Here is a 13590-nt window from a genome sequence, read left to right as displayed (position 1 = left end):
GAATTATAGTGCATTTTAACTGGGATTTTTACTATCCCATTTGTTTTGTGTGTATTGTTTCTAGTATGTATTTGTTTTAAAACTAAATTTGTTACATTTCTCCTTTCTTCAACGTTTCTTAGTCACATCTTGCTTGCCTATGGCCAACACACCAGTTAAGGCTGTTGGAAGTGGCATTATTCTACCTTTGCAAAAGGGGCTCAGTTAGGTGTCACCAAAGGGCTGACTCCATCATCTGGTTTGGCACAGGCCTTCAATAGTATGTTGTCATCCGTAAGGAAAATGCTTGAAGCCTCCATTTGTCTTACATGAAGCATCTTCTAAAATGCGTATTACAGATGCCTTAAGGTTTTACTCAATTGGGTTGTAATTTCAGCTTTCACTATAGAAAACAGATGTGCCTTTGCCCTGTTCTGTATTCTTCATTCCCCAGAAGTCAAGTACACTTGATGACTTGGATATGAGAAGCAGAGGGACCAAAAATCTCATTTTCACATTGTGTTTGTCCATGTTTGTGTATCCTCGATGCAAAGACAAGCACATGTCAATATGTGTAGCTTTTCGTGAAAGAAGAATATGCAAGCAAGGGTGGTGTGGACTTATGATACATTTAAGGCAAGCATATTTATATAACCGTGACTTATTTAATATGCATTCTGAAATAAACCTATCCAAAGACCAGCAGTAAGCCATATTTTTATATGTATACACCCTACAGAGTTCTATACAGAGTGCTATTCAACACCTCATAATGCTCAGTACCAATTTGCTGTGTTTGATTTCAGAAGTGGGGGTAGACAGAGTTATGAGATCTGCTAAGCTGCTTTCCTTTTCCCAAAGTGTGAGACAGGTCAGCCAGTGTCCTGTTGCAAACAGGCCTTTGGCTGTAGCTTAGGGTCCAGCAGCCTGATGAAATGAATTTTAACTTTGAAAGCCGAATCTTGGGCAATCTGACTATGTTAGTCCTTAGTGTGTATAGCAGTGATGATAGAGATCTTTCCATGTTTCTGCCGTTGTAAACACCACTGAAAGCCTGACAGGTCTTGTCTCTCCCTGGAGAGAGTTTCCTCCTTGACTGCTGCAAACATTCCATATGATTGCTGCCTTCCACTGCAAAAGTGTTAAGTTCTTGCAGTTCCTCCAGCTCTTGTGAGCCAAACAGGCAAGCTCTGGAAAGAACCTAACTGCTAAAAGCCCTGTTTTTCCAGTTGCACCTGATTTTCCTGTAACATTCAGCTGGAGTGCTGAATTCAGCACAAAACAGCCCTATGTCCTTGTATCCCTTTTCCAGGTCAGTCAAATACCTTGCCTGACTGTCCAGTGATGGTATTTTGTGTCAGATGACAACATGCAAATTCTTGTAGCGCCCAAATGGAGACAGGAAAAAATGCCATACCTTGAAAAGACATCTTTGAATAATGCATTAAACCAGAAGGTCGAACCCTTTTGCTTTTTAAGAGTCAGTGTACCTCAGGGAATTTTTCAGAAGGCTTCTTCCTTTCACCAGGGATATTTGTTTCCGGTCATAAGGTAATAAGACGTTGAAGTACCCTGGCACAAAAAACATGTATTAGAGAGTCAGACTTCCTCCAGTATGTTGCCTTTTATAGCTTCCTTTTCCTCATTTTCTTAGCAATGGGAGTTGTTCAGCTCTTTTCATTTGCAGTGAAGAGACATTTACCCTTGATGTTTGTGCTTCTCTGGTCTTGAAAAATGTACTGTACTATCCCACAGCAAAACAAAATTCACACTGCTCTTGTGGTTTTAGTGTCCATACTGATTGGGCACCCTTCTTTAGCCATCACTGGTGGTCTTGCTCAGACAGCTGGTACTTCTCTCTAGCTGGAGAGACAGCTGTACTTCTAATCCTGAAGCATACAGTGGTCTTGGTGAGTTGCATATGCTCTTTCCACAGCGCAGATTTTGGATTCAGAGCAGTCATTAGCAGCATAGTCTTCTCCCAGCATTTTCCAATTCTAGTGAGGGACGGTGAAGCATGTATCTTACCACATACTTAAAAGAAAAGGCTGCTGTAATAAAGAAGCCATGTAATTTTTTTCTTCAGCAGTGTTAGCCTGAAGCAAGTGGTAGGTCATGAAGGACAGGGACAGAGCTGAGCCAGCGTAAATCAGTGTAACGCTCTGTCCTGAAGGAAACGCACTGATTGACTTCCATGCAAAATCTCAAACACTCATCTTTTACTGTCTTCTGGAAAGAGAGGTGTTCCTCCGTAGGTTGTGTACTATTTCGCCTGATATACATACTGTAACTCTGAACTTTAGACATGTTTAATGATTCTTTGCTAAGACATCTGATGAAAGCCATGTTTTCTGGTTTTGGCTGCTGCCATTTTATGTTTGTGTTTGTCAAGGAGCACTTACTTAGTTTACATTATTTGCAGTGGGAAGAGGAGAGAAATCTTGGAGCATCACTCGTGCTTACAGGTCTAAAGCAAACAAACACTGTGGGGTTTAGCTCCCAGCTGTATGGCTATGCATTCCTTGGTAAGTTTTAACCTCCCTCACAGTCGTCTTTTTCCTCTTGTCCTCAGTGGCTGAATTAAGTTGGTATCTTTGCTTTATTAAAATGTAATAAAGGAGGAGGCTAAGGAAAAAAAAAAAGGCAGAAGTAGTGGAAGGAACAATTTCAGACTGAATTTAATGCTGAATCTGTTTTGTAAGTCTGATTTGAATGGTATGCCCTTTATCAGACAGCTTCAGAATCTCCTTTAGGGCTCCCTGCAGGTTTGGATTGGCAGCTGAAAAAAAGATGTTCTTAAAGAACAGTAGGCTTGGTTTGTTTGTGGACCAACAAATTTAAAAAAACTCACAAAAGTACAGAGTTCCATCACATGAATTTAAAGTTATAGACAATAGACTCTTTTTCTAGTTAGTGAGCTTCTTAAAATAATCCTTAAACCTCAAGAAGTTCAGAGATCACAGCCTGAAAAACACTATGTTTAGAACATTTACTACTCACTGTAAAGTTAATGTTTCTGTTGTGGACAGCAGATAGCAGTGCCTTTATCCTGTATCTGTTAAGGTGTCTTCACGGCTAAAGGTATGCTATATTATTAAACAGCAGTTAGATCAGAGTATATCCAGAACTGGAGGGAAGGGGAATGGGGTAAGTAATTCTTCAATTTCCTCTAACCTTTAGAGGAATATAACGCAGATAGGTTTTGTCCTTCTCTAGAAAATGATTATTTACTTGAAAGTAATTATTAATTAAAAATGTATTATTGTGAAGTTGTTCCATTACTGCATTATATTTTATTGTAGAATTTGTTGAGGGTAATAAAAAGTGAACTGGTTCTTGAAATGTGGCCTCTTCAGATATGATGTCTAGTGGCAGCGTTAGGATACTGATTTGGATTTATCATTACTGTAAGCCAAAAATTCATTTCAGTCAAAAAGGGGATAAATGTGAAAATTAATTTGAAAGCAGGATTTTCCATAGAGCTGTAGTTTGTTATCCAGTGGAGATACTGATGCGAATAGGGACTTTGCTGTCCAGTTGGCATTCAGTTTAGGGTGTTTTTTATGTCATATAGATTGGTTCAGTAGTGGCTGTATTTCAAAAATGCACTTTACTGTTGTCTGTGAGCAGTAGTACTTGTTCCATGACATTGACATTCAGTAGATCAAAAGCTATTTACTGTTATGTCACGTATTCCACAGTCTTGCCAACACTAATGGAACCGACCTCTGAGAGAGTGAAAGATGTCTACAGGCACAGAGTGGCCTCAAGCACCTCAGCTATTTAAATTTAGCCATAGTCTATAAGCTTTGTCTGTGCACTTATTACCTTGCTTTTCCTAAACTGTTCTCTTCCATGTAAAGGAGACTAAGGTGTGTTTCATAGTTTTGTGTCATTATAGCCAGAGTGCAAATGAGATTGAGGGCTTGGATACAACTCTCGTTAGCTACACTGAAGCAGTATTATTTGTTACATTGACAATGACAAAATCAAAACATTAGAGTGACAATCATTGTAAATTAGTACTCAAGAACTACAACATGATGTATGTTTTCTCTATTACGTAGGAGTTTTGTGTTCCCTAATAATTACCATCAGAAGAAAAGCCACATAGTCAATGGTGCTACGCATCACAAGTCGTGCTGAAGTCAGTGAAGACCTTGTTGCACAGAATGTCCTAAATCAAGAACCAAAATTTCATTTTGGCAGGTCTCCCATATTTCCTCTCAGGAAGCTCCAGCAGATACAGGGGTACTAAGCTGTATAGTTAGCCAGAGCATGTACTGTAAATACCGTACAGTCTGGCCATGACACATGTGTGAGTACACCCTAAAGGCCACAAAAGTGAGTCCAGAGCCTGGGATTCAGTACACACGTGCTGCACAGTAAGTGCTTGCAGGCTAAGGATACATTGTCTGAGATCTTCAGACATCCTGCTCAGAGCTGCTGTTAAAACTGCAAGAAAACCAGGAAACCTGACCACTTTTCACCTTTTCCATTTGGACAAAATTTCTAGGTGAGGCAGGAGGGAGAATGGGGAGGAGCCAGAAACAAACGTATAATAGTCATGAAGTTTGGCAAAAAGAAGTCACTCTTATAAAATAAGGTAATAGCAGTTCTGTCAGAGCAGCTTTGTAGAAGAGTGTGGTTTTTTACCACAGAAGCCAAGACACTTGCTGTCACTTCTGAAAAACAGCCAACCCATATAGATTCTGTTAAGACTCAAGTGTTGAAGTACTAATGCTAAAGTATTTTTTTATCACAGGAAAAGTGGAGTTGAATAAAGGGCTAAGAGCTGTATACAATCTAATGCCACTCATGTGGACACCTGGATACTTGAATAGAGCCTTGCAAGTGATGGAGAATGTGGCTTCATTGTCAGGGGACAGCAAAATCTGCAAAGAAGCTGTAAGTATGAAGGCTGTAAGCTGCTCAACAGAGGGAAATTCATATAAGCCAAACTCCACTAAAACCTGTGAATTCTGTGCCTTGCTAATGAGAAGAGGCCCAGCAATATTTCAGAGGTCTTTGAAAGACAGGAGGAGAAGAAGTAATGTTTACAACAGAACCACTGCTTCAGTTGATGAGCCAGTGATGATATCTACTGGCATGTCCTTGGGAATGAATGTCTGTTATTGCCACAAACCATTTAAGTATGTTTCCTAAACCTTCCCCTCCCTATAGAGACACCTGAGTCTGCATCACGCAAAGCACATGTCTGTGGGGCTGGGAAGACATCTTTGTTTCCCAAGCTTTTGAACTCACTCAGAGACATGCGTCTTAGCATTGAGGATGGAATATCACATTTCATTCCTCTCATGGTTATTTCCATGTATTCTGTGCTCTCTGAGATGATACTATGCTGAGTGATACTGGTCCAAAAAGGGTACAGAGTGATTTCTAGAAGGGTTGTAGTGCCTTCAGTTGTGGAGGATGGATAGATTTAGTCCATTTGAGAAGTCAGCACTGACTAAGGGATTTGGGGCTTAGGAGTGCTGTGGGGCATCAGGCTGATCCTGGAATCAGACAGCTTATGAGGAGTAATTTAGGAAACCACCACCACCACATGGGCTGGAGCATAGCAACAGCACTGAGAACTCACCTCCTTTTCTTGGAATTCTTTCCTGAAGGTGTGTCTGATGATGGCAGTCTCCCTTTCGCTAGAACAGGCCAGGACACTGCTCAGCAGGTTCTCCTATCTATTGCTCCATGCTCAGAAGCAGCTCTGTGTAATACCGGACAGTGCAAGGAAGGAAGTGTCACAGCTGCAGCTTCCACCATTTTGCATTACCTCTTTGGGTGTATGGTTGTGGGTATTTTTTCCCTACTCCAAGTCTGAAGAAAGCCTAATAATGTTTGTGACTTTTTCTGCTTACAAACCCTAGACAAATTATGGAACTCCTCACCTTGCTCTGGGTTGTAGATGAACATCCTATTGTTGAAATTGCATCTGTCTTTAGTACAACAGGTCTGTAGGAGATCCCATCCTTCTGTGTACCAATACTGTAAAAATGGTAAATGCTAGCAATATCTAGCAGTGCTTTCTTCGCAGAGACATGTTTTACTTTGTTCAGTGAACACCTAAGAACTTACAAGGTTGTCACTGATTGCTCAGTAATGCTACAAGTGTCTGTACAAAGCCAGTAGTAGAGCCCAAGAAGCAGTGACCATGAGAGCCTCTCAGAGACTTCCCTGAAGAGATACATGGCCTCACTTGGATTTTAGGTAGCAGTATATAAACAATAGTGCAAGTCACATAAGTTTCACCAAACTGAGCACCAAGAGCAGGCCTAGATGGTTTGTTATTATCAAAATAATTTTTTGTCTAATGCATTTTTGTGACCCCAGTGCTGAAAGTAAAATATGTTGGTCCATATCCTCATCTGGCATAAAGTAATTACAGTGTATTGATTTGCATCATCTGGCCTTTTCTACCTAACTGCTCATTAAGATTTTACTATTAAAATCATTACAAGGTATTTTTAATTATTATTTCCAACTAAAATGCAGTATTCCTAAGGGTGAAGGACTAAACGCACTGACCAGATCAATACTGGGGTCAGTCAGCTTCACTGAATTCAGCAGCAGAGATGATGGAAACAACCTGAAGTGCCGTAAGCCTTTTTTCCTGTAGTATCCTGAGCCTCTCTTGGTCAGAACTAGGTTGACCATTATGCAGTTCTCGTAAATCCATATCATAGCACTGAGAAGGATGGGCTGTGTTATAAATCATTGTCCTTGCATGCCTGCACAGACATGGAGTTACTTGAGAAAGACAGAACCCTGTTTTTTGCGAACTTGGTTCTTTTCCAAAATGTCGTATTATTTTCTGGCTGAATAAATTTAATTATCTAAAAGGGAAGTTTTCAAATGAACTTTTTAACTGCAGTTTTGGTGTAAACATTTTCAAGTGATTTGCCCAGTCATTATCAGTCACTCACTTTTCTTTCAGCTTTTAAACTTCCATTCATTTCTGACTGATAGTGTCTCTTTTCTGTCTGCCATTACTATCTTAACAACATAACAGAAATAATGTTTTAGTGTTGTGCTGTGCATTTAACTGTGAACAACCAAAACAGTTTCAGGTTTTTTCAGTTGTCTGAGAAAGTCTGTAAATGACTATATGTATTTCCAAGCTCATGGTTATTATTTCATTGCTTATTTCATCCTGTTTCAGTATTGCTAGTTTAAAGATAACATTTCAGTGTCAAGAATGTTATTCAAATAAGCCTAATTTTTATTCCTTTAGCATTATATACTTATGCTAGAAAAATGAAACTGTAAGTATTAAGATCCCATTTGCTTTGAGAAAGCATCACAGATTCAAAGGTTACACAGAGTTATTTTATCCTACAGTTAAACATTTAGAATTAGGATTCGTGGAAGGACAACATCTCTTTGCATTTGTAAAAAGAACTTTAAAATGCAGGCAGCCTGCATCCAATAATTCCACTTATGGTGATCATGTTATTCCCAATACAGCAGCAGCACCCATATATTAGTTCCGTCTTTTGTATCAATAATACATACAGAAATAATTTACCAAATCCCTTAGTGAAGCTAATGCAGTCTTTTGCTACAACTGCAGTTAGGAGAGGGTGCTTCTCTTACCACCTCAAAAGACAAAAGCATGAAGATAACAGAGGTGTCACAGATTAAAAATACACCTATAGCAATATATTACATGCCTACATTTCCATTTTTCCTGTTAGATTATCAGAATAATGATAGGAATGAATGTTCTTGTGGCTGAACAGTTGATTTCCCTGCTGCTTTTCACCAAAGAGGTATTGAGATGATCTATTAAAGATTATATTGTTCAAACATTCCGTAGTAGTAATTTATTTAGATGTATCTGTGATTGTGTGTGATGCTAGTGATACTGGCTACCACTTAGCATTAGTATTTATGGCCGGCTATCAGGCCAAGAGGAGACATTTGCCTAACACCTGACAGATCTGCAAATACCAGTCAGCATCTGAGTCACGGGGCATTTTACTGTTGACAGAGAGTGCTGGAGTTGTTCTCTTGCAGGGATTTAACGTCCAACCTCAAAGGTCCCAAGTACAGTACAAAATTATTACAAGAATAAGTCCCATTTCCTTTTAGAATTTGGTTTTCTTTTCATCATACACAGAAGTCATCTCAAAACACATTGTAACTCATGGAGTTGTTTGTACACATAAGAGTGGTGTTACTGAGATTGTATTTCCAAACTGTTTATGCTAACAATAACAAATGTGGTTGTTCAGATTGATGCTCTGGAGACCATTTTGCGGTCTGTCCTTGAAGCAAAACCTGGTCCAGAATCGGCTGAAGAAGTCAAGGAATTAGAGCAGAAGTCACAGGGTGCAGAATCAGAAGAAACAGAGCAGTCTGAAGCACCCAAGTACTACAGCCGATTCAAGGTAAGAGAGTTTCATTTATCTAAATATTCTAAAATGTAATACATCTCCATAATATATACTAGAAAATATTATAATGGCTTATTATGGCTAATAGGCTAACACCCGTTCAGTGCATTATGAGTCCTACCTGGCATTTTTGAAACAGACATCACCTTACATTTTCAGTTCTTCAAATAGGAAGCAGCAGCCTACAAAGACATAAACGCTCAAGGCCACTTGTCTTTTGTCTGTCTGCTGGGATTTTATCTTCACTTTTCATCCATCAAAATGATAAATCCAATCCTGCTCACAAAAGTGGTATGTCATTAGAGTTCCATTATCTGACCTTGTGTGGGCTCTTGCTCCTTAAAATAAATCGTAATAGACATGAGACCATCCTGAATTTATTGCCCATTTGTGTATGTTATAATTAAGTAGGAATGTTGCATCCTATACTTCCAGTCTGGGGAATTAAGTAAGGCTGTATCGCCTCTCTTTTATCTTTAGGTTGTTACGCTTATGATAACAATATGAAACGCAAACAGTTGTTCATTAGCGAACAGCTATACAATGAGTGCGGTTTATTTGATCATCTCATAGCTATATAATGAGCTTGTTTTATTTTATCATCTCTGATTTGTGCTGTGGTAAAAATCAAATACCCCAGGTTGAAACTAATCTGGCTTATAGTTCCAGGAGCAGTACTCTTTTCATAGCCCATCAGTTTCCATTGTTACTGTCACAACCTTGGAGAGTTGTTGTGGATACAAATTGTTGTTCTTCCAAAGAAATTTCAAAAGTTAAAAGACTAGTATCATATGGTTTCACCTCACATACACACACTTTTCCTTTCTTTAATTTTTATTTACATAAATTGTTTGCCACTAATCTTTAGATATTTAACTTGCTTTGTAGGCACTTAGGACTTTTAAAGTGTTTGGAAATAAGTTGGTGCTCAGCATGTGATAATTAATGCCTGGATTAATTCCAGTGAATCAGGTAAACACAAGTGCCCTTTGAAGGAGGGAGTGAGACATTTTTATGAGTCTCTCATTGTCTATCCATTGTCTGTCCTTGAAGAAAATAATGCAGAGTGCTCAAAAGAAGGCCTAAATGTCAGTTTGGGGACAGAGTAGTGCCAAGAGGGTAGTTTTCTTCTCACCTCAACCTTTCCACAAGTTCCATAATTAATGCCAGTTCAGGTATTCCCTTGTGTGGCAGTGAGTGCCCTGACTTTGAGCCAACAAACTGCAGCCCCAATGCTTAGCTCTAAGCTGTCACCAGAAAAGTCTGAATATAAGAAAGACATAGCCCTCCAACAGTAATTTATATGTAAATAAACCATAACTTCTTGTTGTCTGGATGAGATAAGGAGCTCTCAAGTCAGAATGCCTTTTCAGCTAAGCCTGAAAGAGCTCTCAGACTCTTCTCTCAAATTCTTTAGGCCAGCACCAGCCAGTCTTCCCAGTGTCCAGCTCTGGACACCTATGGACATGGTTCATAGGGCAGAGAAGTTCACTAGAAATCCATACAAGTCTGAGGGAAGGTGAGAGCTCTGAAGCAACCTGGTGATGTTGGCATCACAGCTGCTGTCCAAGCACAGTTCGTCTGCCCCTTGTGTGATGTAATCCCAACACAGGATTTGCACTTCTGCTGCTGGAAACACTTCAGTTGCACTTCGTCTAGACCTGCATTAGCCAGCATGTCCCAGTCTTTCTCCTTGAGCTCAAAACCAATTGCTTCTGTCTCCTGCTTGCCAGGTTCTCTTTCACAAGGCATACACCCGAGTATGTGAGGAAAAAGCATGTGGATTTTCTCCAGACATACAGTTCCTGTCTAGAACTGTAGCTTGTTCTGCATGGCTTTTATACACATTCTTGGGACTCCATGTCTCATACCAACCTTCAGAACAGTCATTTCTGGAAGTACCTGAAAAAGCCATGGCAACCTAACAGATATGATGTGCGAGAGGCAGCGTGTCCTTCACTTCCACTAAAACAAACAGGACCTGAGGGCATTTGGCTCTTTCCAGATAAAGCCTTTAGAGCTGTAATTTAGACTCTGTGTCTGACACTGTCATTTGTGTTGTAATTACCTGTTTTCAGATCACGTATGCTGAGGCTCACTACCCCATACAGTGTTCCTCAGGCAATTCCATCCATCTGTGTCAATGATCAGTGGGCAAGCATTTCATCACATAAATGCTGGGAACACCCTCTTTAAAATCAGTGCTCCTTCTCTAACTGTCTGCATGCAGAGCCCTGGAAACTGCTTATAAAAATCAATGATTTAGCCACTTAGTAATGTGCCCTTTTGGTACCTGCGTGACATAGAGCGCGCTGCATTCCTACATTGGTTTTGTTAATATGGCACAGCAGAGCAAGGAAGATTGCAGGAGTTCAGTGGTACCAGTAATGGCTTAGGAGAGAAATCCTGCTAGTTTCCAGTTTGTTGCCTTTCTCTATTTCCATTTCATACTGCTTAGAATCAGTGCATAAAACCCCGTTTTCAGCACATCCTTGGTAGTGGTTAGTCTGAAGGATCTAACCCAGTTATGTTTAACTGAGCATCTAATCTGTAAATACGAGTATAGTTGTCAGATTTCTTACCCAGACCCAAGCTGTATGGTCTCTTCATGTTTCGCACTGATGCATTATATGCTTACTGACATCTCAAACAAAATAGAGATAAATACACCTAAATATTAGAGTTTGGTTTTAGTCCATTAGCTTCAAAGCCATTGGTTTTGTTTCCATTCTTTATCGTACAATCAAAAACCAGACAGAGCCAAATACCCAAGCCCTTCAGACCTGCATGCTTAGCATTTTAAAGAGTCTTTAGTCTGCTGTCTGTCCAGTTCAAACCTTCAAGGGTCTGGCAAAACACAACAAAGCCTGCAGTTGTATTGGCTAAGGCAGAGAGAAGTGGAGAGACCTCAGAAGGGACATCATAGTTTCCTCTATAAGAACAAGGCAGAGCCTCGAGACAGGAGCTGTGGGGCCGTGCCTTTGCAGATTATTGACAGCATGGGCTGGGGTGAGGGGAACACAGTGGGCCAGCAGCACTGCACATAAGCTTCCAGTGATAACTGGAAGTGGAAGTATGGATATTTGCATGGCTCCAGGATTGCCATTTTGTTTGGAGATGAATGATCCCCACATCTTTCCATCGTCCTGCAATGCAAAACAATAGGTTTTCTTCAAAGGGCCCAGGAAAAAAGCATGGATGCACCTTTCTTTGGGACATGTATTACTTTAAACATTTCTGCAAGTGCTGGGCTCAATAAAACGTTTTATTTAAAAGAACGATCCGGTAAATGTGTTGCTATGGAATGAGTGAGCAAGGGGTAAAGAATCACCAGCGCCACCTCATCTTTTTCCCCCAGGAAACTCCTCCTTGGTTGTGTATCTGCACTTTTAAGGTAATTAATCAGATTGTTAGTGAGCCATCAGGCTAAAGATTCCAGAAAGCCAGAAATAGCATCACTGGATGATTCATCATCTGAAGTGAATTAACATTTTTATACTGCATGAAATCTAGATAAGTAAAGCTCAAGAAAGAAATGCTGCACAGTTTCTTATTGAAGCTCTGCTCTTAGTTTCAGTGTAGAATATCCCTGAAAAAATATCCCTTGCTTTAGAGCTGTTGTACAGTCTGTGTAAGCATAGTCAAGCCTCAGATCACAGTAACTGTTGGGAAGAAGAATCATGAGCATTACTTAGTATACTGTTAGCAAGAGAGCATTTAAAGTGATGTGCATCTGTTGAGAGGGAAGCTAGTGCAGGCAGTGTGAAATAAATCGTTCAATTGGTTTTGAGGTAAGACACAAAACCCAAGGTGTTTAGATTGTATTTATTGTAGTTGATTGGTCAGCTGATCTTTGTTAATACAAGATAACTGAACTTGGAAAAATAAAGAGAATTTCAATGGTTAATGAAAATTAAACTTCATTGGTTTAGTTTCATTGCTCAAAAAAATTATTCTAGAGGTTAGCATTTCAAGAAATGGTACCAGCTACCACAGTCAAAACACTTTGCTGGGATAAAATAGTCACCTGGCCTGTATAGCCCAGGTAACAGTTAGATTCAAACAGCAATGTATTGGTTGTTACAGGGAAGTATTTTGTGGCTGATTATTTTGTGACTGACTAGCTCTCTCCTTCTCACTCCCCACCAAATCCCTTTTTATGACAGGAGCTGTACTCTAAGCTGCATTCACTTGGCAAGGTTGAATCTGAAAGCTTGTTAACCCTGACCACCCAACTTGTCAAGGAAAAGCTGCCAGCATGTGAAGTGGAAGACATTGCAAAACATGAGCAGAAGCTAAAGGAGTGGGAGCAAGAACAAGCGCTTCTCATTGAGAGAGAGAGAGAGATGAGAGAAAAGGCCAAGCAGGAAATGGAAGCTAGGAAGCTAGCAGAAGCATCTGCTTAGTACTGGAACTCAAAGACTGCCACAGTGGTATGCATTCCTCTGTCAGTGAACCGAAGTGCTCGCCATTATTAATATTTCACTTCAATCCTGCTGCAAGTGTGACTGTATGTGACTGCTATGTGCAAATTAAACTTTTACCATTTTGCCTGTTTCCTGAAGTAAAGCTCATGTGATTTAGAAATCTTCATATTGTATATGATACATTTTCATCCTACCATCAGCTAGGCAGGCGGTGGGATGGAGACAACACAAAGAAACAAAGGCATAAGAAGTAGCTTGCCTGTCATAAAAGGTGTAGAGGGTGGAAGGAACAAAAGAAGAGGGAAGAATTTCAAACACAAGTTGTTTCAGTAGGGGTTTCTCACAGGAAAGAATGCCTTTGGTACTCTGAACTTCAGACACTAAGAGGATTAACGTATACTGATTGCTTTTTTTTTTTCCCCCCAACCCATTTGGAAAATTCAGGCTACTATACATGGAGTTGGAAGCTGAATTTTAAACTGTTTTTAAAACCACTTTTTTAAAGAGTTTCAGCCTAGTGAGTTAACGCTTGCGCAGGCACTCAGATGGGCCTTCCCTGAAGGAAGTTAAAAATTTCCAACTTGCCTAGTGCTGTTCTACTCCATTTTTAAGGTCAGTAGAGAAACACGCACAATCACCTCGGCACACACTGAGGAGCCTCATACTGCATTGCAGTTTCCTTTTATATTCTGGGCGTTGTTTCATGGGGGTTTTGACCTAATTCCCTTCTTGTCTCAGCTGTGTATACGTTCCCATGCCCCATTCTTCAG

General features: G+C 40.0%; 1 protein-coding gene across 1 annotated transcript in view; it reads left to right on the top strand.

The window, feature by feature from the left end:
• MRPS27 (mitochondrial ribosomal protein S27) overlaps positions 1-12950 on the top strand; it is a 49900-nt gene extending 36950 nt beyond the window's left edge. The window contains exons 8-11 of the mRNA XM_063319698.1: positions 2402-2504; positions 4745-4887; positions 8232-8387; positions 12560-12950. Coding sequence (XP_063175768.1) covers positions 2402-2504; positions 4745-4887; positions 8232-8387; positions 12560-12799 — 642 coding nt within the window. The 3' untranslated portion in view covers positions 12800-12950. The remainder of the gene's footprint in view (positions 1-2401; positions 2505-4744; positions 4888-8231; positions 8388-12559) is intronic.
• The last annotated feature ends 640 nt before the right edge of the window (positions 12951-13590 follow it).

The sequence above is a fragment of the Chroicocephalus ridibundus genome, chromosome Z, assembly GCF_963924245.1.
Source record: "Chroicocephalus ridibundus chromosome Z, bChrRid1.1, whole genome shotgun sequence".
NCBI lineage: Eukaryota > Metazoa > Chordata > Aves > Charadriiformes > Laridae > Chroicocephalus > Chroicocephalus ridibundus.
The sequence above is the reverse complement of the archived record's forward strand: the minus strand, read 5'-3'. Positions and strand labels throughout refer to the sequence as shown.